The 26,278-nt window shown below is 53.1% G+C and overlaps 1 protein-coding gene across 2 annotated transcripts; it reads left to right on the top strand.

The window, feature by feature from the left end:
* Positions 1-26,278, top strand: IGFBP2 (insulin like growth factor binding protein 2). Of its 2 annotated transcripts, none has more exons than XM_032637023.1 (4): positions 1-541; positions 22,506-22,735; positions 23,482-23,622; positions 25,745-26,278. In XM_032637023.1, exons 1-4 carry the CDS (start codon positions 115-117, stop codon positions 25,907-25,909), a joined length of 963 nt encoding a protein of 320 aa, XP_032492914.1. In that variant the 5' UTR covers positions 1-114; the 3' UTR covers positions 25,910-26,278. The 2 variants fall into 2 exon arrangements, with proteins under 2 accessions (XP_032492914.1, XP_032492915.1); XM_032637024.1 differs by lacking the exon at positions 1-541 and adding an exon at positions 902-1,081 and having other exon boundaries at positions 25,745-26,263.

The following is a 26,278-nucleotide window of genomic DNA, read 5'->3' as shown; positions in this document are numbered from 1 at the left end:
GGACCCGGCTGCGGCGGCGGGGGAGGAGAAAGAAGCGGAGGAGGCGGCTCCCGCGCTCGCTGGGCCGTGCCACCTGCCCGCTCGCTCGCCGCCGTCGCGCTCACCGCCGCCAACATGCTGCCGAGACTGGGCGGCCCCGCGCTGCCGTTGCTGCCGCCGCTGCTGCTGCTGCTGCTGGGCGCGGGCGGCGGGGGCCGCGGGGCGCGCGCCGAGGTGCTGTTCCGCTGCCCGCCCTGCACGTCTGAGAGCCTGGCCGCCTGCAAGCCCCCGCCCGCCGCGCAGCCCGCCGCCGAGGCCGGGCCGGCCGGCGACGCCCGCGTGCCCTGCGAGCTGGTCCGGGAGCCGGGCTGCGGCTGCTGCTCCGTGTGCGCCCGGCTGGAGGGCGAGCGGTGCGGCGTGTACACCCCGCGCTGCGGCCAGGGGCTGCGCTGCTATCCCCACCCAGGCTCCGAGCTGCCCCTGCGGGCGCTGGTCCACGGCGAGGGCACTTGCGAAAAGCACGGGGATGCCGAGTACAGCGCCAGCCCCGAGCAGGTTGCAGGTAACGCTGGTTGGGACAACTAGTTCGGAGAAACTTGGAGGGCAGCGGGGGAGCCTGGCTGGCGGCCCTTCTGGAGGGAAGGAATGTGTGGCGGAACCTCAGAGACCGTTTTAGCGGAGGAAGAGCGGAGTCCTGGACCGGCTCTGGGCGATTGTTGGGAGGGGGGACCCGAAAGTCAGGCCCGGGGTGGGGGGAACTGGAGTTCGAGCGTGCGGAAGATCCCTGGCTACTAATTTGGTGGGGAAAAATGGGGAGAGAGAAGGCATCCCTGTTACCATAGGCTTGCCCGGTGGAATGTACTTCTACTGACTTCTTTTTTTGGAGGGGGGATTTCCTGGGGAGGAGGGTGTCGGTCAGATCGGTGTGAGTAGGAGCTTGAGCTGGTGACCGCCGACCGAAGGTTCCTGGAGAGGTCCTGGTGGAGGACGCCGCCGGGGGCTGAGGCTGGCGGGTACCGGTGACACCAGGGACCTCTAGTGAGAAGGGGGCGCTAGGAGAAGGCAGCGGCGCCTTGAGGTCCCTTCCTTCTGGGATTGTGAGGTGAGAAGAAAGGACTTGTTGGTACTTTGTAGGGTGGGCTGCCTAGGGGGAAAATTAAAAAGGAACGCTGCTATTTCAGAGAGGACGAAGAAGGCTCTTGCTTTTATGTCGGGTGGAACGATAAGAGAGGGACGTTTGGGAGGCGAGGAAGAGACCCCATTCGTTGAGTCACGGTAACTTAAGCCGGGTCGCCGGCTGCGGTCCGGGGCGGGGGCAGCCAGGCCGCTCAGTTTAGCATCTGGGCCCCCGGGCGTCTGGCAGGAGGATGCCTGGGCCGGGGCGCAACTACTCTTACCGGAGCGAGGTGTTGCCCTCCCCCCGCCCCCCATCCTAATTGAGGGAGCTCTTCCTGTCCCATAGAACTGGGGCCCTGAGGTTCTTTGTACGGAGCTCGCATACCCCCAAATAAGTTTTTTGGGGGACACAACCAGGCTGTAAAGATCTCTCACGTGTTGGTTTTTTTTTTTGTTGTTGTTTTGTTGTCGCTTTTGTTTTTTAAATTACAAAAGCCTCCTGCCCCAGTGGTCTGGAGGAAGCTGTAATTATTTTCTTTCCTCTTGGAGACAGCGGTGAAATGTGTCCACTGCCTGCTGCTGTTGATTAAAAAGCAAGTTTCTCAAACTTAGAGGGAAAAAAAAAAAAGGAAAGAAAGAAAAGAAAAAGTGAGAAATTCGTGCTTGCTTGTCAGCTTCTGCGGTCATTGGCCCCCTCCCGCCCCGGACACCCCTCGCCCCCCCTTCCTTCAGCCTGCTATTGTTTTTTTCCCCTGTTCTCCTTGGGAATACAATTAGGGGTCAGAGTTGAAATCTTTTCTTTGTCGCATTTTGACCTTGAGTGCACAGCAAGTTAGGGCTTCCTCTGAGCGGAACCCCTCAAGTCCCTTTCTTCTCACTCCGGCTTGCTTCCCTCCCTAGCCTGCCTCGAAGTTAACCCTTTCCTCCAGCTTCTCTTAGAAAGTAATAGTAAAAGGGAAAAGACTCAGCAAAGGTCCTTTCACTGTGGGTGCCCATCCCCCCAGTCCCGCATTCCTCCTCCTTCGCCCCCCAGCACCCCGTGGTCCACCGGGGAGGTACTGTGGTTTCTGAGCTGAACTCTGACAAACTAAACATCTCCCTCAGCAGGGTGAACTTTTGTTCAAAAGGCCTCCACGTTCATAGAAGCGTTTGGATTCTGACTGTTTTAACCAAGTGCGTAGCACATGTCCTTCCTAACCTTCCTAGCCTGGCTGTGTCCCTCAAAAAACTTGTTTGGGGGCATTTTGTCATTCTTCATTCCTCTCGCTCTCTGCCTGAAAACCAGCTGTCCTGCCTCCCAGCCCCCAGAGGCAGGTTAGGGTCTTCAGAAGGGAACAGATGCTGGGAATTCTCCCATTCACTCCTCCCTGGAGTCGCCAGGGGAGCTCGGGGACAATGGGGTGAGTTCATGGGAAGAATGTCACTGTGGATTTTCTGCCTGGTTATGGGACTCCTTTCCGCCAGCCAGCCCCAGCTGCCTCCACAGCCTGCTCCCAGCGGCCAGACAGCCGCCTTCCGCATTTTTCTCCTGTGCTCCAGACTGGGAAGAGGGGACACCAAGGTTGGGGGTGGGCGGAAGCTGAGCGGGTGCCCTGGAAAGAAGTGCTAAGAGCGGGGTGTTGGAGGCGTGAAGAGGGCTGAGGGGAAGGGGGCACTGTGAAGAGGAGAGAAGCCTGTGCTTGCTGGGGTGCAGGGAAGAGAGAGAGGGGCGGGTTTTGAGGCTCCTGTGCAGGAGAGGGTCTTGAGCCAGGGCAGGGATCGGGGTGCTGCGTGGGGACTGCGGGGGTCCGAGTTGAGTGGGGTGTGCCGACAAGAGCGTGGCCCCGATGAAACCTTAGCGCTGAATGCTGCCGCCTCCTCTCCGTCTCCCATTTCTCCTCCCCCCTCTGAAGAATGACCCCCCCAGCCCCATCCCAGCCTGCATTCCTCTTTGAGCAGGTTGCTTTTGAGAATTTTAAACATACCCTCTTATTTCGAGGCAGCAAACCCCAGCAGTTCCGGCTTTGCTGTTAGCTCTTTTGTCTTTGTTCCCTGGACTCAGGGGCTGTGTTGCTGGCTTCCTGGGGATGGCTGGGATGCAGGGGGTGGGGGTGGGCACATCAGCGGGTGCGGAGCCTGCATCCCATGGGGCTGATGGGCTGGGACTTGGTGGTTCAAAGAAACCCAGAAGTCAGACGGAGGCACGGATTGTGGGGTGGGGGCTCAGAGTGGGTGGGCCTGGAAGAAAAACAGGAGGGGGATCCTGAGATCTGCGTGAAGTCTGGACCTGAGAAATGCGTGGGTGTGTTTGGTGGTGGCGTGAGCAGAAGTGCCTAGAAATGTTAGGGAAAGGAAAGGAAGCAGGCCTGGGCCAGTCCGGGCCCTTTCAGAATTCAGGGCCTCGGCCGGGCCGGACTGGCTCCCTCAAGCATCTCCCCTGCCTCCTTCCCTTCCGTGTACAATGCCGGGGATTATGCCGAGGGGCGGAGCTGCCCAAGTGGCCGTCTGGCCCGCTGCACTTATAAAGGTGCTATAGAAATGTGCAGTCATTCAAAGTCCCAGGGCCGGCCGGCGGGCGGGCGGGCGGGCCTGGGGAGGCTTTGCATCTGCAGTTGCTGGGGGAGCATAAAGGGGGGCAGAGGCGAGGGCTGATTTACAGTGGTTCAGTGCAGCTTCAAAGAAGGGGGAGAAAAAGCAACGGGACTTCTGGCTCAGAGCGCTGCTTTGCATCTTGTCTTGCATAAATTTGCATACTGAGTTCAAAGTCGTAAAATAGTCTTGGGGAATGAGTGGGACCTACTGTCACTGATTGCTAGCGTCACTACCTTCCCCCACCCCCCACCCTAGACAGAATACCCAGAACTAGCTCTGCTAAGCTGCTCTGCCTCAGTGTGTTGGAAGGGGAGGTGGGGGACTGGAGGGCGGCTGCCTTTGGGGAGACCGGAGATCTGTAGTTCCTTGACTACAGGGATTAGGCAGGGTGTGGCTCTGTGCGCTGTGGCCTTGGAAGCAGGGCTGGTCTGGCAGGGTGTGACTCCACAGGTCCCGAACCAACTAGGCAGAGGCGGGCAGTGTTGGAGACTTTGCCCGCAGTCTCCCTGCTCACCTTCCACTCCCATCCAGAGTGTTCACGGAGATCGTTCCCAATGTGTAGTGATAATGACCCCATCTGTTCCTTTGATGAGATATTTGAGGAAGCTTTGAGAAAAAAAAAAATCCTATTAACAGTGTCAAAAGATCTTACAAAAACAAAACCAGAGGTAAGGAGTCTCTGAATTAGAATAGGTGGTGGAGGAGAGGGGGAAAGAAAAACCCATCTATTGTGGACATGAGGGTCTATCTATGCAGTGGTTCTTGGCCTAATTGGACCCTTGAGTTTCCTGGCAGGCAAAGGGAAAAGGGAGGGTTAGATGGTTCTCATTATTAGCTTACCTTAGCAGTGAGCTTTAAAATAAAACTTTTCAGGCACATCATTCCTTTGGGGGAAAGAATTTCTACAGAAATGCCTGCAAGGTGCCTGAGAGTCGGGATGTGTTCAGTCACCAGCTGTCAGACACTGAGGGTGACTTTGAGAGCATCACTGTTCTCTAGCCCATTTATCAGGTTAGCTTCTCGGTTCTTAGATTAACTGTTCTCTGCTGTAGAAAATGGGACACACAATTGCTAAGTTCTGATATGAGCAGGTTCCAAAAATTCGTGGTTCTAATGAAATGCAGGACAGGAGTACCCAAGGCGGGGAGGGGTGGGCAGGGCAGGGGCTGCTAAAGGGAATGAGGGAGAAGTAGACAATGAACAGGCTGTGCCCATGTTTGGTTTTGTTATTGGTCCTCCTCACATACTACAAAACCGTACCAAAAAAAACAAGGCTTGGTTATCATTATCATTATTTTTTAAAGAGACTACATATCCAGGCACTGCATTTAGTTTTAGTCTCTCTCTTCTCTGTGTTTCCAGCTCCCCTTTTCCTTCTCTGCTTTCTCCATCCTGTCTTCACAACCCACTCTGGACCGTTCTTTCTTTCCCATGCTTCTCCCACTATAATTCTAACACACCTGGCTGGTTGCTAAGCAGGTGGACAGGGCTCGAGAAAGTGACATGGGAAATAGATTGGCCTGGCCTTCCTCAGGGATCCAAGTAGATGGAGACCACGTAGATGATTGGGGATTGGCGTGTTTGAACCAAATCTGACCCTTAAATGAGGAGGGCAGTTGACTGGCAGTGCAGGGGCTGGGCTTCGTGGGCGGAGGTGCCTGCTAGGGCTGCTTCTGCCAAAACCAAGGCACAGGGGAGAGAGGTTATACTTCTAATGCGCCAGGGTGCTGGCGATCTGGTTGGCAGATGTTTGGAGCCCCTCTGCTTCTCCTTGCTGTCTCTGGCCAGCATTTCGCTGAGATGGCAGGCAGCCTCCCGCCTGTCCTCATCCTGGTATGAACTGCTTCTTTGCCTGCTTTGTCTCCTGTCTTACAGCATCCCTGCAAGGGAGGCTATTTACCTCCATTCCTCAGGTGTGGACCCTGGGGCTCAATGGAGGGGCCACCTGAGCAGCTATGTAGTGAGGTGAGAGGCTAACCTGGCCGCCTTTCCTCTGTACCCCTCTGCCTCTGTGACCAAACAAGTGAGTGCGGGCTGTTGGCAGAAAAAACCTTTGACCCCCGTCAGCCAGAAGGTTTGTTCCTGGACACCTGCCACGTGCAGGTGATGCTTGGGCCACCGTTCAGTTATTTGCATTCCCTTGACTCTTTGGAGAGGCCCAAGTCCTAGAACTTGGGGAATTCAGAAATGGAAGTGGCCAGTGCAGTAGTCAGGAGGGGCAGAAGGGTTCCGGGACAGGCCTCTAGAGAGAAGAGCTGGTGGGCAGTGGATGAATGTGGAAGCAGCCTGGCCTTTGCTGGAAGATTGACCTGGGTTCCAATGCAGGCCCGTCTCTTGAGAACCTGAGTGATGACGGGCCAGGGTCTTATCTTTTGGTGAAATGGGGATGATGGTATTTCTCAAATGGGGTACATGTAAGATCAGCTGTGATAATGCAAAATGCCTGGCATGTAGTAGGTTCTCTTAGCTGCCTTAATCTTGACAAGTGACGTCTCCTCTCTGACACTTAGGTGGCCTTTAAAACAAAGGTCGAACTGGCTGTGTCAGGCGGGCCACCTGTCTCTGAAGGTTGTACCAGGCGCTAAGGGGCCTCATCTTGGTGTGAAGTGGCTTTGGTTCAAAAGCCAGTTTCCTACCACGTACTTGCCACTCGAGGCAAGAGATACATTCTCTCTGAGCCTCAGTTTCCTTATCTGTAAATGAGGAATTGATAGCACCAATGGGGTCACATCTGTGTGTGTGTGTGTGCGTGCGTGTGGTGTGTGTACAGGTAGATAATACATAAAAAGTCTACTTGGGTGTTGGGTGTTTTTTGTTTTTTCTGTAACAAGCCACTTGATTTCCATCTCTCCACTTATAAAATGGAAGCATCCATACCTCTGACCCATTTTCACAGACAGACTGTAGTGGAGCTGTTTGTGGAAAAGGTAATGAAACTATTTTCAATGCAGAATAAACCCAGTTGACAATAAACAGATGGCCTGAGGTCCAGGGCTTGCACGTTTTATGGATAAGTTAGGTGATGCTCTTTAGGGCTCGTGCGCTAGGATCTGGAGCTGACCAAGATTCTTCTGGCAGCTTCACTGTGGTGCCTGAATGGGGGTGGAGGGACTGTAGGGGGCAGAGGGGGCCCCAGAGTTTGACCCTGGGTACTCTTGCTGGCCTTGCTACTGAGAAATGGGACAGGTTGAATTGGACATTAGGGAGGAACACTGGCACCCAGAAGCTGAGTCCTGCCTTCACCTGCCAGCCGACCTCTAGGACCCAGCTCTCCAGTTGCTGGAGTTCAGAGGACTGGGGAATCCCTGAGGCCACATTTCAGGGGTGGGCAGCGCCTTCCTCCACCGATGGCCTCCACAGGACACCTGCTAGGACCCAGGCTTTAGCAGAAGAGGGTCAGAACCAGTGTGTACTAACACGTTTGGTACACGGCGTGTGCCGGGTGAGCTGTGTCGTATTGTCAGTGCAGCCAGTGAAGACCCCATGGTGCCCGTTTCCTGCCCCAGGAAAGTGGGCTTTCGGGTCCATCCTGTCTGGGCCTAGGGTGCCAGAAAGTTGAACATGATCCTGGCAAAGAAACTGGATGTTCTATCCAAAAAAGCGATGTTTTCTCACTACGCCGTCTCCAGCGTTGACCTCACTCCCCAGTGGGGTGGGGCCTGAGGGGTTCTCGACAGGCATGGGGAAGTGTCTTCTGGGCCCTGGGTTCTTCCTGATGTCTGATTCCACCTGTGGTCCCGGAAAGCCCTCTGAATGGCCCGTCTGGCCACGATGACATGACACTGTCTGTTGTCAAGCGTCTGACGGAGTTGAGGCCCCAGGAAGCAGAGAAGCTGGATGCTTGAGTCTTCGGGGGTCAGCAGATGCTTGTGGTGAAACCAGGGACAATAGGGACAAAGCACAGCGTTTGCCACTGGGCATCTGGGGTGGACGGTAAACTCCGAGGACCTTGGTGGTGGGGGGAGGAGGGGGGAGGAGAGGCAAAGCTCTCCTTACAGAGGGGTTGGTGGGTCCAGAGAAATGTGTTGGCTTTCAGGTTCCAGAGTAACTGCCCCCTCCCTTACCCTCTCCATGACTCCGAATAGAGTGGATGGACTCTAGGAGATTTTTTTTCCTACTGGAAAATGGACCATCTCCCTCTGTCTCTCCCCCTGCTTGGCTTCTGATCCTCGACCCTCCCCTCCCCCTCTGAGGCCACTCCTGTTCCTTAACAAAGCCAAGGAAGATCTGGGCTGGCTCAGCTCCTGGGTGTCAGTCAGGGCGCAGAGGGAGACCTTGCTCAGAAAGCCGGCTCCCCCGGAAAGAAATACAGAGTCGACTGTAGTGAGGAATTGTTTCCTTTCCCCTTTTTTTTTGTAGGGGGGAGGGGGGCATTTGGCAGCCCTTGGGGCCCCTTCTGGCCGCCAGCCCCACATCTCTTCCTGGCTCTTGGGAGGCAGGGCAGGAGTGAAGTTTGGGGAGAAGGGAGCAGGGCCTGGCAAACCTCCAGCTGCCGGCCTGGGGAATTGGCCCACAGGCCCTGGTTAAGTTGGCCCCGAGCAGAGCCTGGGGAGGTTTCTAATTAGTGGACGGGTGTAGGTGTGTCAGCCTGTGTTCATTCAAGGAACTGAGCTCTGCGGGTGAGGAAGCCCTGAGGGGAGGGGCACTGGCCTGGGGAGGCCTTGGTAAGTTGGGGAGGAGGGGGGAGGCTCAGGGGTTCCTTCCTGATAGGGGTTGAGGAGATGGGGACCTTCTAGCTAGAGTGATCTGAGTTGGATTGTAGGGGTGCAGTGAGCAAAGGGTCTGCCTCGAAGGGTAAAGGACAAAATACATAAGCATAATTAAAATTGCTTTTTTTCTAGATATTGTCTACTTCTACCCAAACGCCTGTAGTTTTTTGTTTTGTTTTAAACTATTTTGGCCACACCGAGCGGCATGTGGGATCTTAGTTCCCTGAGCATGGATCTGACCCGCGCCCCCTGCATTGGAAGCATGGAGTCTTCACCATTGGACCGCCAGGGAAGTCTGACTGTAGGTTTTTTGCTTTTTCTAGCTGTTTTAGCCTCAAGATTCTCCCCACTTGACAGGTGAAGAAATCAAGGCCGTATTCAGGTTCAAATGCCAAGGCAAGTGCAGACCAGAATGGACGGACCAGAACGGAGTCTGGGTCTCCAGATTCTCGTTCCAGAGCTCCATTCCATCAGACTCAAACATGCAGAAAAGCAGTGAATTATATACTGCTGCTTGGAAAAGCTCCTTTTCCCTGGGAGGTAGTAATTAAGGCATAACTTCTCAAAAATGTTCCTTTATGCAACTCCCCGGGAAGTCTCTTTTAGGTCTATTGTCTCGACTTCTGGATGGAGGTGCCAAGTTGCCTGTGGATGGGGAACTTACTTTCTTTTTTTTTTTTTGGGAACTTACTTTCTAAAGTGCCTGAGGCCAAGATAAAATGAAAATGACAGTTCCCCTGGGCCCTGCCCTTGGCAATTGCCTGATAAGGCTGGGTGGTTTCTATAGAGACACTGGCAGGAGGTGTGTCAGGCAAGATAAAGGGGGGTGGGGGAGGAATGGGTTTACTGGATCCTAAGGGCTTTTGGGGTTGGGTGGGGGCCGCTGGCTTATGACTGATGGCTTCCTTCCCTGGGAAGATGAGGGAGGGTCCTGTGGAGATGGGAAGAGAGACAAGGTGATGGGGAACAGTAGAAAGGAAGCCCTGGGGTTACAAGGTCTTGGTCAGGAGTTTACCAGGATACCAATGCCCAAATGCCATTCTGGTTGGTTAAGAGCTATGGAGTTAAACCACCTGGGATTTGGTTTTGGCTCTGCTGTTGCTGCTTGATTTTGTGCCACTGGCCTCATACCCTATGGCTTCTTAGCCAAGCATGAGAGGACATAAGAAATTATCAACCTCGTGTGATTGCTTGATGATAAAACAAAGTTCTGTACACAAGCCACTTAGCACAGGATTAGAAACTCAGAGAATCAGGTGAGTTGTACTGATGGTGATACTTCTCCCCTCTCTTGTCCCTCTGATGTCAACACACAGAACAGAAGAAGGCAAACGCTTGTTTTTTAGCTGTTTGCTGATTGGCCAGGTTTATTAAGAAGGGGCACTTAAGAATCCTGCAAGGAAGTGTGGCTGCTTCCACAGGGTGTGGCTTACCTGGACAGCTGCCCTTTGCTTTGGAAAGTCCAGAATGGAGTCAGTGGTGGAGGGATTTCCAGAGGGCAGTCATGACCTCATTGTGGTTCTGCCATGGCTGACCTTGGACCAAGGTCCATGCATGCCCCTTGAGGGGAGGATTCTTACTTGAGGCCCTGCTAGTTAGCTCTGGTTCCTTTGCTGCCTCTAAACCAAGAGAGCATAGCCAAGGAAGACAACTGATGTGCTGCAGGTTTATATCATACAAAATTAGTGAACTTTTAGTGGAAGGAAAAGAAAGCATGGTGACCTATTTAAAGACACTTATTTATATTCAAGACACTTCTTGTGCTGGTTTGAGAGTGTGGCCGGCAATCCTGGACATCTTTGCAGGTTTTCAGTTTCTTTCTGCATCCTTTGGGTTCAATTTGTCAGGCCTGGGATAGCTGGGAGACATCTGGGGATGGAGAAGAATTGGCAGAAGGAGAGGGTGGAAGGAGAGAGGTGAGTGGGACCCAGTGTTTATGGTCCATGGGAGCTGGTCTGTGTGGTGACATCAGAGCTGAGTGCAGGGACAGTTGTTTGAATGTGGGTCCTGGTAGAGGGAAGTAGCCTTCCTCTCCAATTCATGCTTCTGTTCGCTCAGTGCCTTTCTTCTCTCCTAACCACTCTTGCTGCTCTGGGGCTTAGATGGTGAGGGAGAGACCAGAAACATGAAAAAAAAGAAGTAATATCACAGGATACTCTAGGCCAGAGCGCGGTGGAATGCTCTTTGGATAGTCAACTTTCCTAATGTTTAAACACTGATTGAGCACAGGTACAAGCTATGAGACTGACTCTATATACAGATGCAGTTATCATACCACCTGTAGCGCATGCTTTTTTTTTTAATTTTTATTTTATATTGGAGTATAGTCGATTAACAATGTTGTGTTAGTTTCAGGTGTACAGCAAAGTGATTCAGTTACACATATACATGTATCTATTCTTTTCCGAATTCTTTTCCCATGTAGGTTATTACAGTATTGAGCAGAGTTCCCTGTGCTATACATATACAGTAGGTCCTTGCTGGTTATGTATTTTATTTTTTGGCTGTGCCATGCAGCATGTGGGAGCTTAGTTCCCCGACCAGGGATCTAACCCGCGCCCCCTGCATTGAAAACATGGAGTCTTAACCACTGGACCGCTAGGGAAATCTGGTTATCTATTTTTTTTTTTTATACAGATAGCCTTTTCAAAAATTAATTAATTAATTAATTTTTGGCTGTGTTGGGTCTTCGTTGCTGCGAGCGGACTTTCTCTAGTTGCGGCGAGTGGGGGCTACTCTTCGTTGCGGTGCGCGGACTTCTCATTACGGTGACTTGTTGCGGAGCACGGGCTCTAGGCACGCGAGCTTCAGTAGTTGTGGCATGTGGGTTCAGTAGTTGTGGCTCGCGGGCTCTAGAGCACAGGCTCAGTAGTTGTGGCGCACGGGCTTAGTTGCTCCGTGGCATGTGGGATCTTCCCCGACCAGGGATTGAACCTGTGTCCCCTGCATAGGCAGGTGGATTCTTAACCACTGAGTCACCGGGGAAGTCCTGGTTATCTATTTTAAATAGATCAGTGTGTACATGTCAGTCCCAAACTCCCAAGCTATCCCTCTCCCACAGCACGTGCTGTTTGATCCTGGAGGGGAGCAAGAAAAGCATTTGAAAAAGTTGGATGTTATCTAAGAAGAAACTAAGTCAGTAGAGATGTATATACATTTCATGTAAGTAAACGGGTGCTGTTTTAGCCTTTTGACCAAGGCTCTTGGGAAGATCTTGACGTGAAATCATGGGACCCCTCTCTGGTGGATAAAGTTACAGAAGGAAAAGAATCTCCAGTCTTGGAAGACGAAAGCGCAATCTCTTTCTTCCAAAAAGGCAAATTGAGCACACAAAATGTCTCCCTTCCTGCCCTCCTTTCATGATGTGTACTTTGTTTTACACTCTATGGAAGCTAAGTACAAGTTTGTGTCTTCAAGAAGCTCCCTCCTTTGGAGGAGGAAGGAAAAGCATGGACCCATGGCTTTGTGCCAGTGCACTCAGGCTACAGGGCTGTGAAGGAAGCTGAGTCCAATGACAAGAGTGCTTGGCCCAGGGATGCCCGTCATCCACTCAATCAAGTGGCCTTTGGACACTTGGAGGCCATATTGTCCATCCTCCTTCCTCCCGAACGATACCAGAGGAAGATGTGTAATTTTTTTCCACCTGCAATTTGTTACTCATTTTAGTTCTTCCTCTGAAACTCGGGTGGCTTATAACGTGGATCTCTCCCATTTCGGTTTAAGGCTGCCACCTCCCTGCTCCTTAGGAAGCCAGAACAGCTGTTTCCCTTCCTTTGGGCATGAGTGGCCCTTGAGTATTGATTCCTGCATCTTCTCCTCCTTGACCCTGTGACCCGCTTCCACTCTCTTCGAGTCTTTCCTCTGACTCATTTCCCAGTTCTTCATGCTTCACAGACCTGGCCGGCAGCCCGTGGTCAGTCTCCGACTGGCAGGCAGGTGGCTCTTGTGACACTGGCCTCTGAGAGTGGCACTGAAGTTGGCCATGTCACTGTGATTTGGTCCTCCTCCAGCCAGTGGGGTTCAAGGGGCACCCGTATTTACTGATACCCCTGCTTGACAAGGAGGGTGAGAGGTGGATGGAGTGAGTTTCTTTTAAAAGAAAACTTTAAAAATGCAGAGAAATACTAAGAATGACATAATAATGCCAATCTACCGCCCACATCTGGGAACGCTGATATTTCAGCGTCATATTTACTTCAAGTCTTTCTTTTAAGCTTCCGCTGATGACCCTCCCCACCAGCCACCTGTTCCCTGTCCCTCCTCCCCAGAAACAACCACTAGCATTATTTAGTGTTTCTCTTTCTTAGCTAAACAGGTTTGCTAATGAATGACCAATATTTCAGAGTCATTCTCTGAGATAATGGAAAATGTACATAAAAGGTTTCATTCTGCAACTTTTTCCCCCGTCCACTTTAGGTTTTGAGATCTACCCATGTTGATAGACACAGGTCAGAGCTATACCTTTTTTTTTTTTTTTTTTTTTGCGGTACGTTGGCCTGTCACTGTTGCGGCCCCTCCTGTTGCGGAGCACAGGCTCCGGACGCGCAGGCTCAGCGGCCATGGCTCACGGGCCCAGCCGCTCCGCGGCACGTGGGATCTTCCCGGACCGGGGCACGAACCCGTGTCCCCTGCATCGGCAGGCGGACTCTCAACCACTGCGCCACCAGGGAAGCCCTGTATTGAATGTTTTTGTGCACATGTCAGAGAGAAGTAGAATTACTGGGTCAGGCACACTCTTCCCATAAGCCTTTGGTCCACGTTTGCACCAAAGCACACTCTCCGCTCACTTGGGCCTTCAGCAGGTAGGTCCCCTTGCCAGGTTCTCAGATGGCTTTAGCTGAACCAGACGAGAAACGCTGGGGACTCACGGGAAGGAGGGAAAAGCTGGTAGTACTGTTGACCATCTTGATATCAATATCTCTGGCTCTTCAAGGACAGACTGGCTCGCAGAACCCCAGAGGACCGTGGCTGAATTTGAGCATGTTTTTGTTTTCTCAAACTGTCTGCCTCAGCCCTGACCCTCCCCAGGTCTTGGCGATTCCAGGAATGACCCTGGTGTTTTATGAAGCACTCCTTTGGAGAGCGCAGAGGTAGGGAGGCCCTGCGCTTTCTGGTCACTCGAGGGGGAGCCCGCGATGAGAGATGCTCTAGAAAACCACCATGATGCTTGGCCGAGGAGGGCCCCTGTATGTGCATCTAAGCATATACATGTTGTGTCTGTTTCTGAACCCGCACGTCAGTGGGTGCAAGGAGCTTACGAGGCTTCGTCTTTGCAAAGTGTACACGTGAAGCCGTATCTCTTGAATAGAAGCCTTTTCTCTCATCACCAAGAAATTCTTCAGGAAACCGAGGCAGGAATCACAGAGGAATGGGGCCCTGAGCTGGAAGGTGGTTGTTAAAAGTACAGAGTCCTTGACCCCTCCTGCCCGCCCCGCCCCAAGGCTTGCTGTCTCCGAAGCTCTGGGGCTGGAGTGTAGGACTTTATTTTTCGTAGGCTCTTCAGATGATTTCTGATGAACAGCTACAATTGGGAACCGTTTGCCTGGTCTAACTCTCTGAATTTACAGCTGAGCACACCGGGGCCTGCACATCTGAAACACCCAGCCTGGCATCATTCAGAATCCCAGGCCTGGCGGTAACGTCAGGATCAGAACGTTGGGCCTCTGGCTTTCCGGCCAGTGATGCCCTTCTTGCCACACTAGAACTGGATGGCCAAAGCTTCGAGCTCCAGAGCCTGTGTTCCAAAGGCAATCCAAAAAGGGCTCAGAGTGGCGTGGCAGGTAGTTGGCCCTGTCTGCCCTCCTGTTGTCCACCGTCGCCGTTATCTCCAGTAGCGGTTCCTTCCCTGTATGAGGATGGGGCTGGGTGCCTACTGGCCATCCCACTCCACAGACTTCACCCAGCTCTGCAGCCCTTAGCTAGGTGATGGGCTCGTGGTAGCTGTCGGTGCAGGGAGATGGTCTCAAGGTGAGAAAGGCCAGTTCCCGCCCTTGTGTGATGTGATCACCTGTGGGACCTATGGGTCTAGAACATCAGAGGAGGCTGCTTGTTTGCAGCCATTTCCTTACGTACGGGTGGGCGGCGGGTGTCATCAGAGAGGAGACCTTTTGTTCAGAAACCATACTGAGGAGGCACTGGCCCGTTGCCGAAGGGAGTTTTCCCAGAACGAGGTGGCATCTGAGAGATGTCAGGTTTGCTTAGCTGGCTCCGTAGCAGGGAGCAGGGGCTCAGAGAATGGGAAGGGAGTTTGGAGTGAAGCTGGGTGTCAGCAGGGCGTAGATGGCCCGCGCAGGAACGCCGTTAGCTGGGCTGGAATGCCACCACGTGAGACATCCACGCACGCACTGCTCAGGATTCCAGTGTAAGAGGCCGCCGCTGCCGGCCCGCCTGTGACAGGCTAAAAACAGGTGGAGGAAGGCACATGGTGTCTCTCACCCAGAGAGACTAAGGACTTCAGGTTTAACCTTAGCTGAAAATTAACCAATAGGCCCCCTTCCTACCCCACCCGTTTCTAACTTCTGCCCCTGACGACGTCCTCCCACTCCCCCACCTCCCAGCAAGGCCTGAGTCACCCACCCTGGCTTCTGGGTGGGTTGTGCTGTTGACCAAAGTGGCCATGTGCTAGGTGAAGTTAAGTGAGCAGTCAGCCATACAAAGGGACTGGCTTCAGAGCCTCTCCAACAAAATCTGCTTCCCCTGTGTGTTGGTGCGTTTACCTGCGAACCCTGCCTCACCTATGCATGCACGGCGGTTAGGAGACTCTACCTATCTTTCCTCCCTCTCTCCTCCTTCCCTCTCCCCCTTCTTTCTTGCCTTCCTTCCTCCCATCTTTCCTTTGCCTAAATTCTGTAGGCAAAGTTAAAGTAATTTTGGCAAATCCACCCTTGCCCGAGGACTTCATCAGATGGCAGAGAGCTTTGTTGTTTAGCAACATATGGAATTTATACAATCAACAGAATCAAGCTTTAGAAGAAAGATGTAGAAAGATGTAGATGCAGAACTCTTTTATAACTCGTTTCTCCCCCCATGCGTTGGCCGTTCTGCAGACCAGGTGTCACCCACCCTTCCCCTCTACCAAACAGATGCACCTTTCATTTACTCTTTCAAGAGCTAGATCATCTGCACATTTCTTCCAAAGCCTGATTCTGCCCACATTGGGGGTTTGAGCGGTGCTGATGCTGTAGCCTATTTAAGTAGCAGCCTTCACTTCAGCTGGGTGATGATTCTCATTTTTCAGACATAAGACATTAGAGCTCAGAAAGGTTAAAGGGTCTGGCCAAAATCACGGGTGGATTGTCAGTGGCAAAGCCAGGATTGGAATTCAAGGCTCTTGACTCCTGGGCTTCTTTGCCCATTCGAGTTTGTGAATGAACTGTCCACTGCCATGGATATTAGTGGAGAAGTCGTCCTGGAGGGAGGAGGAAGATGGTAGTTAGTATTTATTCTTTTGCCCAACACATGTCAAGGTTAAGTGCATTTTGGGAGAAATCAACAAAGAAGGAGCCATGTGAGTTCTGTGCCCAGCCAGGGTGGAACCAGGAAAGCAGCCAGCATTCCCCTGGCCTGTTACTTGGAATCCATTCTCAAAGGGCCTGGAATGCTATTACCTGTTGAAGGAGGTGAGTTCACTGTGGAGGGAGTGATGGATTTAGATCATCTCTGTGTTGCCCTCAGCTCTTAGGTTTCCAAATAATCATGAGATAGACTGAGGAGAAGGTTGGAAAATGGCTAGGCTTTCTTCAGAATAAAGAAAAGAAAAGAAGAAAGAAAGGAGATGTATTAACCTCTTATGAAGATGTGTGATGCTTTTGGGAAGAGGTCTCCTTTTCTCACCAGGCCTGCATGAGGACAGATGCCTCACACCGTAAGCAGGAAGGGGTAGGGGGTTGCTGTTAGATTCTTAAGGCTTGTTTTCCTCAGAGTGCTCTAAGGTCTCCGGTAGATCAGGAGTTGCCAACTGTCAAATGGAGCAGAGGTCGGAGCATCGCAATAGGAGAAAGTGAAGTTTCATGAGAGAAAGGGTCTTCACCCGTTGAGTAAGGTTGTCAGTGCTACAGTCAAGCCACATGGCACTGCGGGGGAAAGGACTGTGCCAGAATTAAGTTTTAAAGCCAGAGTGTCAGTGCACAGAAGTAGGCATCTCTTTGCTCCTGGACTGTCCCCCTCCAGCTGCCCTGCTTGGCTAGCTTAGTAAGGCCGGGCCACAGGGCGGTGCGGGGACCCCAGGCCAGTCGTGGAGCACCTCTGATGACAGCAGAGAGGTCGTACGTGCTCCTCTTGGACCCCGGTGCTGGTCCTTCTGGGCCTTGGGTTTGCTGTCTGTAAAATAGGACACCTCGTCCGTGTCCTCTGGGTCCATCTGTCTCGCATTCAGCTCTCCTCCAGGGGTGTTAAGGTGGGAAGGTGTGGCAGTGCCCCTACGGCAGGACGGGCCTTCTCCCCGCCCTTCAAGCCTCCCACAAGGGAGACTCTACTCTCCCTCTATCATCTCCCCCACTTGTCTTTGGAAAAGCTTGACCTTCTGTACATAATTGGGAAACTCCCTTCTTCAGCGTTGACCCATTTCCTGGGTCACTAGGCAGAGAACAGCTACTGCTTACTAATCCTTACAGGGACATCTCTTCAGGAATCTTGGAGGTCCCTGTCAGTCATCTCTAAGCCCGCAGGCTTTTCTAGTTATGTGATTTGGGTTGCTAAGAACCATCTCTTAGAGTGACCTTTGCACTGTAGCCCATGGAGCTGCATACATAAGTGGTTGCTTAATAAATATTATTCTGAACCGAACTCTCCTAGGCAGAAAAAAAAATGCAACTTGGTATTTTTGTTCTGAGGGCAAATTCCATCTCTAGCTGGAGTTCTCCATGTGGAATGTTTTCCTGCGGACTGCGCTGTCACACCTATAAGGGAACATATGGGCAGAGCTTGGTAACGTGTGATAATGTCCTTGTCCAGCAGAGTGTGAGGGTGCGGTGCCGTGTGGGTGCTTCCCTGAGTGTGGGACGCAGAGGAAGCAGCTGAGGGCGAGCCCCTTGTGCCGCCACCGCGTATGCATGCAGCAGCCCTCGGAATCCTCTCTGCCACCCACTGGAGGTGGATCCTGTTTGTGCGTGTTTTACGGATGAGCAGTGAAGGCACAGAGAGCTTAAGTAACTTGTCCAGGGCTGCACAGCTCAATGGTGAAGCTAGGATTCAGCCAGGCAATCAGACTTTGGAGGCTGAATGCCTGAACCTCGTTGGCTGGGGATAGGATCAGTCAAGGAGTCAAGGCTCTTCTCAGCCTACAGTCCTTTCTGATCTCCACCCAGTCAACAATTGCATTTCCCTGTCCTGGGCTTCCACTTCAAGATGTGGGGTGTCAGCACCTGCGTCAGCAGACCAGGCCCATGGATTTCCTCATCTTATTGGCACTTTCGTTGGCAATGATGAGATCGATAAAGGAATGGAATGAAACATACCCTTGAACCCAGGTGGCTTCCGTGAGGGTGGACGAACTGACCTTCCGCTCAGAGCCGTCAGGGACATCTCAGGATGGGAAGCCACCTCTGTCCTTCTGGGATAGGACTGCCCACTTGAGCCCTGTCTTCTGGGACCTGGAGTGGGGCTGCAGTTATGACTTTTGGGGGCACCAGACATGTTTGCCTTTGTGGGCAAACACGGAAGAATCAGAAAATCGTATTTTATAACTGCAAACGTATCAGTGTTATATGAAGACGTTTGCTTTGACCTAAAAGTTGATTTTTTTCTTCTGATTTTAAAAGAAATGAAAACATTTCCTAGGGCCCTGGGCACTGTGCCCTCTGTGCCTGCCTGGAGCCTGCCGTCCTGAACGCGCATTAATCTGTGTGCCCCTCTCTTCCATCCAGTGTTTCCAGAGCTTGCAGAGGGCCTGGTTCTGAGCGTTAACTGTGGGCTGACCTCTAGGGCTCAGCCAAAGGATGCTTCTTTGGCCCCTGTCAGTGGTACGAGTGCCCGGGAGGGTTAGGGAAGAGGGGTCAGCAGGCTAAGAGTCCTCTGGGGTCCCCACCACCACCACCAAGAAGGAAGGCTCATAGGCCGGAAGTGTTCCTCGTGATGGAACAGTGGTGGAGGGGTCTTGGCCGAGGGAGGGGATACAGTAAAGCTCAGATCTGCTTTATGTGAGGCTGGGAGTCTTCAGCACTGGGCCGGGAACTTCAGGCCTCTGGATCAATCCTAACTGCGAACAGTGGTTCTCAACTGGAGACCATTTGGCAACGTTCAGAGACGTGTTCGCTCGTTGCAACTCGGGGAGGGTGCCGCTGGCATCTGGTGGGTAGAGGCCCAGGATGGTGCTGGACGTCTTACACAGGACAGCTCCTAACAAAGAATCTTCTGGTCCCAAAGACAGTAGTGCTGGGGTTGGGAGACCCTGATCCCGAGAATGTTCCAGGCATTGGGTTCTGGTGAGTGGAGCCTTCCCAGACGTTCCTGAAGAGGACTAAATGTGGGCCATCCTGCTGTGTTTCAACCTGAGAACGCGGAATTGCAGCCACAGTGGAGACGGGCTGTCTTAATTTAAGCCCCGGGGCAGGCGGGCAAACCTGCCCCCAAAAGAGAGGAACCCGGTGAACTTCTGAGAGTCACAGGCTTCGTGACAGCAGAGCGGATGGTTCCAGAAATGGTGGGAAATTCCCAGAGCCCTTGTCTAATTACTTTGTGAGCAGAACTCAGGGCGTCGGGTGCAGAAGTGGTGTTGAGGTCTCCATAGATGCTGTCTGTCACTGTGGGCAGGAAGCAGGCTGGGCAGGGCACGATGAGGATGGGTTTGTTGTGCCCAGGGTGAACTCGGGTACGAGGGGCTGGGCGAGGGCAGCCCAGAGGTCCCCATTGTTTACCCCCTTTGATCCTGCATGGTTCCCAGTGCAGCTGGGGAAGCAGGACTTTTCTAGGCGTCTTGCTCTCTTCCTCCTGTGTTCCCCGGGCCAGCACCTGCAAGGATGAAGACAGGGAGGGAGCCTGAAATTGTGTCACCAGGTCCAGGTGCAGAGAAGCAGAGAAGCCTGTAGAAATGGAAATGGCAGAACTGATGGTGAGGATGGAGATGAGTCCCCCCCACGCCCCCCATTTGTGCCAACATCTGCCTTATGCTTCAGGTTAATGTTAAGCAGAATGGAGGGTTACCTGAATCAGCCCATCCTGTTTATGTGCCAGGTCTGTCTCGGACTCTCGCAAGCCTCTCCTTCAGCCTTCTGCCCTCTACCTCTGGTATCTGAACAGGGACGGTGGGATCATCTTCGTGGTTGGCCTCAGCTGCCTGACCAGTCCCAGGGGAAAGCTGCAGCTGGTCCCCATTCAGGGGAACCGGGCCGGTAGCTGAGCCAGGGAACCAGGACTGCTTCTCTTGGGGCCTCTGGGTTTCTGCTGTTTCAGCTTCAGGGACAGAAAGGGGAGGGCAGGGCGGGTGAGGGAAGTTTGGGGCTGGTGAATGTAGAACGTCGTAGATCAGGACTCCCACCCAACTTGGTGGTAGATGCTTCAAATCAGCCTTCCCCTGCAGGTGGTGCTGGGGCTTCTGGAACAGGATCTAATCTGCGCTTGGTTTATTTATGATAAAATCTGGGCTACCCGGAGCCCCTGGAGAAATAGCCATTCTAGAGAAAAATTTTCCGGGTTTCAAAGGGCTTACTCATTTAAATATTTCCATTATTTTTCTAAAGTTTAGCAATTTTGGATAGATATCTTTCTTAATACTGAATACTTGTCATGTTTACCCCTTTCCTTTTTGGATGCCCCAAAGTCGTATTATCAACACTAGTCTTGTTTCAGGCCATACAACGTGGAAGTTTTCAGGGGTCATCAATGGCCGTGGAGTTGTTTGCTGTGCACCAAATGTCCCCGGAGTTCTTATGTTTGGTTTTTTTACTGCTCTCTTTCCTCTCTGCCATTTGATACTTCTCGCCACTGACCACGTGCCTTCCTTTTTCTCCTTTTAATTTTGTTGATTTTATTCTGTGGTGGCCTTGGAAACCAGACATGCAGAAACCAGGCTTATCTGACCAGTGCTACTGCAAACCGTCAAGGTTCTTCATGCACTGACTTCCCTTGACTTGTGAGGAAAGCATCATGGCTTTACAATGCATGGATGTGGTGACTGCTGTTCTGATGCTCAGAAGCTTATCTTCCTCTGCTTCCTGCTTCTTGATTGGGTTCCACACGGCAGGGGTAGCAGATCACTGAGGCAGCTGTCGTCATCATCATCATCGTTAAAGTAATCACCACCGGCAGGACATAGAGTTTCTGCGTTCCACGCTGTATCTTAACGGCTTTACCTATAACATACTCTCAGCGGTTCTGTAAAGTAGGAACTATTATTATCCAGTAGTTTACGGTTAAGAAAAACAGAGGCACAGTGCGGATATATATGCAGGAGAAATACAGCTGGTATAAAAAGTGGCAGAGCTGGAATTCAATTCGAGCCCGCCCTCCTATCCAGCACTTGCCAGCCTGGAGATTATGTGCCTGGTTCTAAAGGATGTTCCAGCTAGTGAGAACCGACCAGGCATCAGGCCTAGTGCAAAGGGAAGGGATGGGAGTAAACCTCTATTGAACTCCTCCGTTTCCAGGGACCCTGTTGGTGCCCGGTCCCCCAGAGTCTGCTGGAGCATGCTCCGAGGATGCAGGCGCTGGCTCCCCAAGGCACGGAAGAGGGTCCCACACCTTAGCTGGTGAGGGAGCGAACGCCGAAACTCACAATCCAGAGGGGGTGTCATGGCCCCCCTTTTACAGGTAAGGGCCAGCTCTTTCCACCGTATAGCATGCCCAGGACGGCGACCCCCTGAGCCCACCACAGTGTGCCTGAATTCTGAAAGGACTGCCAAGTACTAGGCGCCTCGCCTGAAACCCTTGTGTAGAAATACTGTAAAAGCCATTCGGGTATGTTATCTAGGCTGTAAGTTTTCGGAGGTGCATTAGAGGGGAAGAGAAAATGTGCAAGGTTTGTTTGGAAACTCCCACTGCCAGCTCCCTGAGCCCTGCAGGGGGCCGCTCCAGGCAGTGTGGTCTGAGACCCTGTTGGCCCTGCCGTGTCTGCGGGGGGCTGTTTGCAGCCCGGCCCACCTAGAGCTTGCCAGAAATTGTCTCCCTGGTTAGGAGCCTTCCATACCATTGACTCTGTCCCCTGGCTGGACGTGCCTAAGCCTGCATGAGACCGTGGGAGGGGAGGAGTGCTCGCAGGGCCCTCCACCTGAGCTGTGTACACCGTAGGGGCCGTTCCCTATTGCCGGCTGGCTGGAGGGTTAAGAAAGTCCAAAGACTCAGTGGATGGCCCTTGGACAGACGTCTGGATGAGGCCACGCGCCCTGCGATAAGATGAAACTACCGCGTGGTCATCGTTCCTGTTCTGGGGGCTCTCGATGTAATGGGGGGTGGGGCAGCATGCACAGACAGGAGACGAATCAGGGTCCCGGGATAGTGCTGTAGCAGCCATAGGAGTGGAGCGTCAGGGCAACAAGAGGAGGAAGCAGACGGGCAGATGAAGAGTGATGGCGGAGGGGGCTGGACGCTGTGTTCTCCTGGCGGCAACGTGGCTCTCCACCTCACTTCCCCGCCAGACACAGCACGGCCCAGTGATCTCTGCGGCATGAGTTTTAAAAGCTCATCCGATCCATGCGTTTTCCGACCAGACATCATGAAGACTTTAAACAGGGGGAGTTAGTGGTGGGTGAATCTCAGAGGTCTTTCAAGGAAGAGTGGTGGACATTACCCGTTCCCCGGTGAGAGCCTTGCCTACATGGTCATCCTTGGCTTGTGCCCCTCTGCTCCCCCACGCACATCCTCCCCCTTGACCTCCTGGGGTGGAGGCAGAGCAGAGTAGGCGACCCAGGCATTTTTCTGGAGTCAGAGAGCCTGCGTTCAGATCCTGGATTGCGATCTTGCTCAAGAAATTGACCTCCGTGAGCCTCGGCTTCTCTGTCTAGAAGTTGGGGGACGTTACTAGTTGTGCTCGTCATTGCTGTGAAACCGAAATTGATCATCCACATAAGTCACTTAGCACCACTGCTTAGATGTTAGTCATCGCCTTCCTTGTCATTATCAGGGGTCCAGATAGTCCCTGGAGGGCCCACCTCTCTGGAAACTGGACCTGCAGCTCTTCCTCCCTCCCTCTCTCTGCAGACAATGGCGAGGACCACTCTGAGGGAGGCCTGGTCGAGAACCACGTGGACGGGAACATGAACTTGTTGGGAGGTGGAGGTGGTGCTGGCCGGAAGCCCCTCAAGTCGGGCATGAAGGAGCTGGCCGTGTTCCGGGAGAAGGTCACGGAACAGCACCGGCAGATGGGCAAGGGTGGCAAACATCACCTCGGCCTGGAGGAGCCCAAGAAGCTGCGGCCGCCACCTGCCAGGGTCAGAACGGGTCGGGTCTGGTTGGAGGGGTGGGAGGACATGTAAAGGGAGTGTCCCAGCAAGCGGGGATGTGGGCCCCCCGATGAGATCCATGTCCTGTGTGCCTGCGGGCAAAGCACTTTCCTTTCTGATTCTGCCACTGACTTATTCAGTGACCTTCAGGTTGATCAGTTTCTCTTTGTTTGGGGGGGGGGGTGGAGCTCAGTATCTTTGGCGGTGAAATGGGCTCTGCGTACGGGTTCTTGAAGTCCTTTCTAAAATCTCCACGTTTCTGCTTGGCTTTGGGACACAGGCAAAGCAATGGATGCTAGAGATATAGATGGATCCACTCGAGCTTGCCCACTCTTGTTGCAGCTGCCCTCACTCAGCTACCCCACTTCTTCGTTCCAGCTCAGCTTTGCTGTCTAGGCCCTGGTTGGGTTGATGGAAGGGAATGGAGGTTGGGCCACTGGGTGGGTGTAGAGATACTCTAGAGGTAGCCACTTGAATTCAGTATTTGCAAGTAGCTCCCATTTTGACCCCTGAAGGCCGTTGACACAGATGGAGGAGAGGAGGGAATACTTATATGCGGGTGACTTTCTTTAGGGGTGCGGTGGAGCATAATCTTATGGTAGGTAGATTGCTGGGCTGGGTGTCAGAAGCTACTGGTGCCGCCAGCTAGCTGTGTGGCCTTGGGAAAGTCCCTTCAGAAGAATCACGGGCCTGTTCCCACTCTAAGCATCCTCTCTGCGTGCCTGTGCCCACAGACCCCCTGCCAGCAGGAACTGGACCAGGTGCTGGAGCGGATCTCCACCATGCGCCTACCCGACGAGCGGGGGCCCCTGGAGCACCTCTACTCCTTGCACATCCCCAACTGTGACAAGCATGGCCTGTACAACCTCAAACAGGTGAGCGAGGATCTCCTTGGCCCCGGACCCTGGGTGTGTCTTGTTCTTGCCCCATCACCTGTAAGCCTCTGAGCGGGAGACCTAGTCTTCTGTGAGGAGGCGGGTGGGGATGCCAGCCAAGAGGGGAGGGGATGCCAGCTGCCAGGCCAGGGAAGGTGGGGGCGGGGCTTCTCTTCTTGGCTTCAGGCTTGTCAGAGCCTGACTCCACGTACCCAGCTTACCTGCCAGCATCGCTTGGTGTCCAGGATAGGAGGGAGCCTCTTGGAGGACAAATAGCGCCTCACACCAGCGCTTCTTGATTTTATTGAGTGTTAGAATCGCCTGCAGGTGATTCTGGGGCCTCGTCCCCAGAGACTGTCATTCAGACGGTCGAGCGGGATCTGAGAGTTTGCGTTTCTAACCAGCTCTCAGAGGACGCAGATGATCCGTGGACGGCATTTCCAGAATCACTGATTAAAACCATTGTTGACCAAGTAGACCCTGGTTTTCAAGTATCTCAGGGAGTGGAGAATCAGGGGTGGAGAAACGCCACTTGAAATATTTCTAGAAACGGTTAACAGAACAGTGTTATCAGTACATTAGAGAAAATGTAGAAAGTGGAAGTAAAACACCCAGGAGCCCTTTATCCTCCCCTTTCCATTCTGTTCATATGCCTTCTAATGAACTATGTATGTATGCATGTTTCCCCTTATCATTATGAATATTGTTTACCTAACCACATAGAGTTTGTAGTGATGATTGTTAGTGGCTGTTTAACGTGGTCAGTTGTCCTTTCACCTAGTGCACTGCTCACTTCCTCCAGCTCCTCCCTGGTATAGGGAGAAAGAGTCTGTGTGCATTTCATGTAAGGCAGAGAGAAGGATTGAGGTGGTGTGGACTCCACCGGCCATTCTGTTCTCCAGCAGACGGTCTGAGCCCAGCTGCACACTGGGCTTCTCTAGGGAGCTTTAAAGAATACGGATGCCTGGGCCTCACCCCCAGAGATCCAGATTTTGTGAGCCTGGGGTGCTTTCTGGGCACCAGATTTTTCAAAGGCTCCCCTGGTGGTCCTAGTGGGAAGTCAGAACTGACTTTTAAAGGGTGGGTGTGCAGAGCCAGGAGATGGGGTACGGGGCTCTGCTGATCCCCCGGGGTCGGGGTGGGGGTCTCACTTCCCCATCTCCTTCACAGCCCAGGCATCTTGCCCTTTGAAATAGCAGTCTAGCGTTAAAAGCTATTGGTTCGTACAGCTGCCCTCTAAATGTAAGCCAGCTACTTCGTTTGGAGTTCAAAAGAAGAAATAGTGATCTTCTTTTCTACTGAAGCTTATGGGTAAACGGGGATTTGCAAGAGGAATTGGCTCATGGGTAAGATCAGGGATCTTGGGAGGGGAATGCCTGGGTTGGCATCTCAGCTGTGGCTCTTACTAGCTCTGTGACATTGGGCAAGTTACTGAACCCATGTAGGCTTCCTTCCGATCGTCCTTAAAATGGTAAAGTAATGGTACCTACTCCACAAGGTGGTTGAGAGGATTAAATGAGTGTATGTTAGGGGCTTCCCTGGTGGCGCAGTGGTTGAGAGTTCGCCTGCCGATGCAGGGGACACGAGTTTGTGCCCCGGGCCGGGAAGATCCCGCATGCCGTGGAGCGGCTGGGCCCGTGAGCCATGGCCGCTGAGCCTGCGCGTCCGGAGCCTGTGCTCCGCAACGGGAGAGGCCACGACAGTGAGAGGCCCGCGTACCTCAAAAAAAAAAAAAAGAGCGTATGTTAGATATGAACTGTAAATGAGCAGTGTGTATGACTGCTTACGCCACGCCCAGCACATAATAGGACCCGAGCTAACGCTGACTTTTATGTGCGTTTTCCGCCTCACCCTACGAGTGAACTCCAGTACACTGGGTCCCTGGCTGGATGGGACCTCCCCGTGGATGGGGGCTGAGTCTTTCCATCGAGAGGCATCCCCAGCAGCCTTGCTGATAGCCAGAGCACGTCCCTGGGCCAGCAGCACCAGCGTGAGTCACGTTGGAACTTATTAGCCGTGCAGAATTGCAGGCACACCCAGACCTCATGAATGGAGCCTGCATTTTGGTGGAACCTCCGTTTTATCGGGGTGTCCTCTATGTCCTCCTCTTCTCTCTCCTCAGTGCAAGATGTCTCTGAACGGGCAGCGTGGGGAGTGCTGGTGTGTGAACCCCAACACCGGGAAGCTGATCCAGGGGGCCCCAACCATCCGGGGGGACCCCGAGTGTCATCTCTTCTACAACGAGCAGCAGGGGGCTCGTGGGCTACACACCCAGCGGATGCAGTAAACCTACAGCCAGCCGCCGGTGCCTGGCACCGCCCCCCACCCCTCTCCAAAGCTGGCAGAGCAAGGAGAGCGCTTGCGTGGTGGGTGGAGGGAGGATTTTCCAGGAGTTCTGACACGTGTATTTATATTTGGAAAGAGACCAGCACCGAGCTCAGCACACCCCCCCCTGCCCCCCCCAACCCCCCCACTCCCCGCCTTCCCCCGCCCCAGCTGGAGATGCCTGCACCCTCCCTCCTCGAGTCCCTGCTGGGCAGGAAGCGGGTGGTTGCAGTGCGGAGCTGGAGTAAAGGTTTGGGAGAGGGAAAAAAGAAATTTTTATTTTTGAACCCCTGTGTCTCTTTTGCTTAAGATTAAAGGAAGGAAAAATAAA

This window comes from Phocoena sinus, chromosome 7 (genome assembly GCF_008692025.1).
Source record: "Phocoena sinus isolate mPhoSin1 chromosome 7, mPhoSin1.pri, whole genome shotgun sequence".
NCBI lineage: Eukaryota > Metazoa > Chordata > Mammalia > Artiodactyla > Phocoenidae > Phocoena > Phocoena sinus.
Note: the sequence above shows the minus strand (reverse complement) of the source record. Positions and strands in the feature narration are given on the sequence as shown.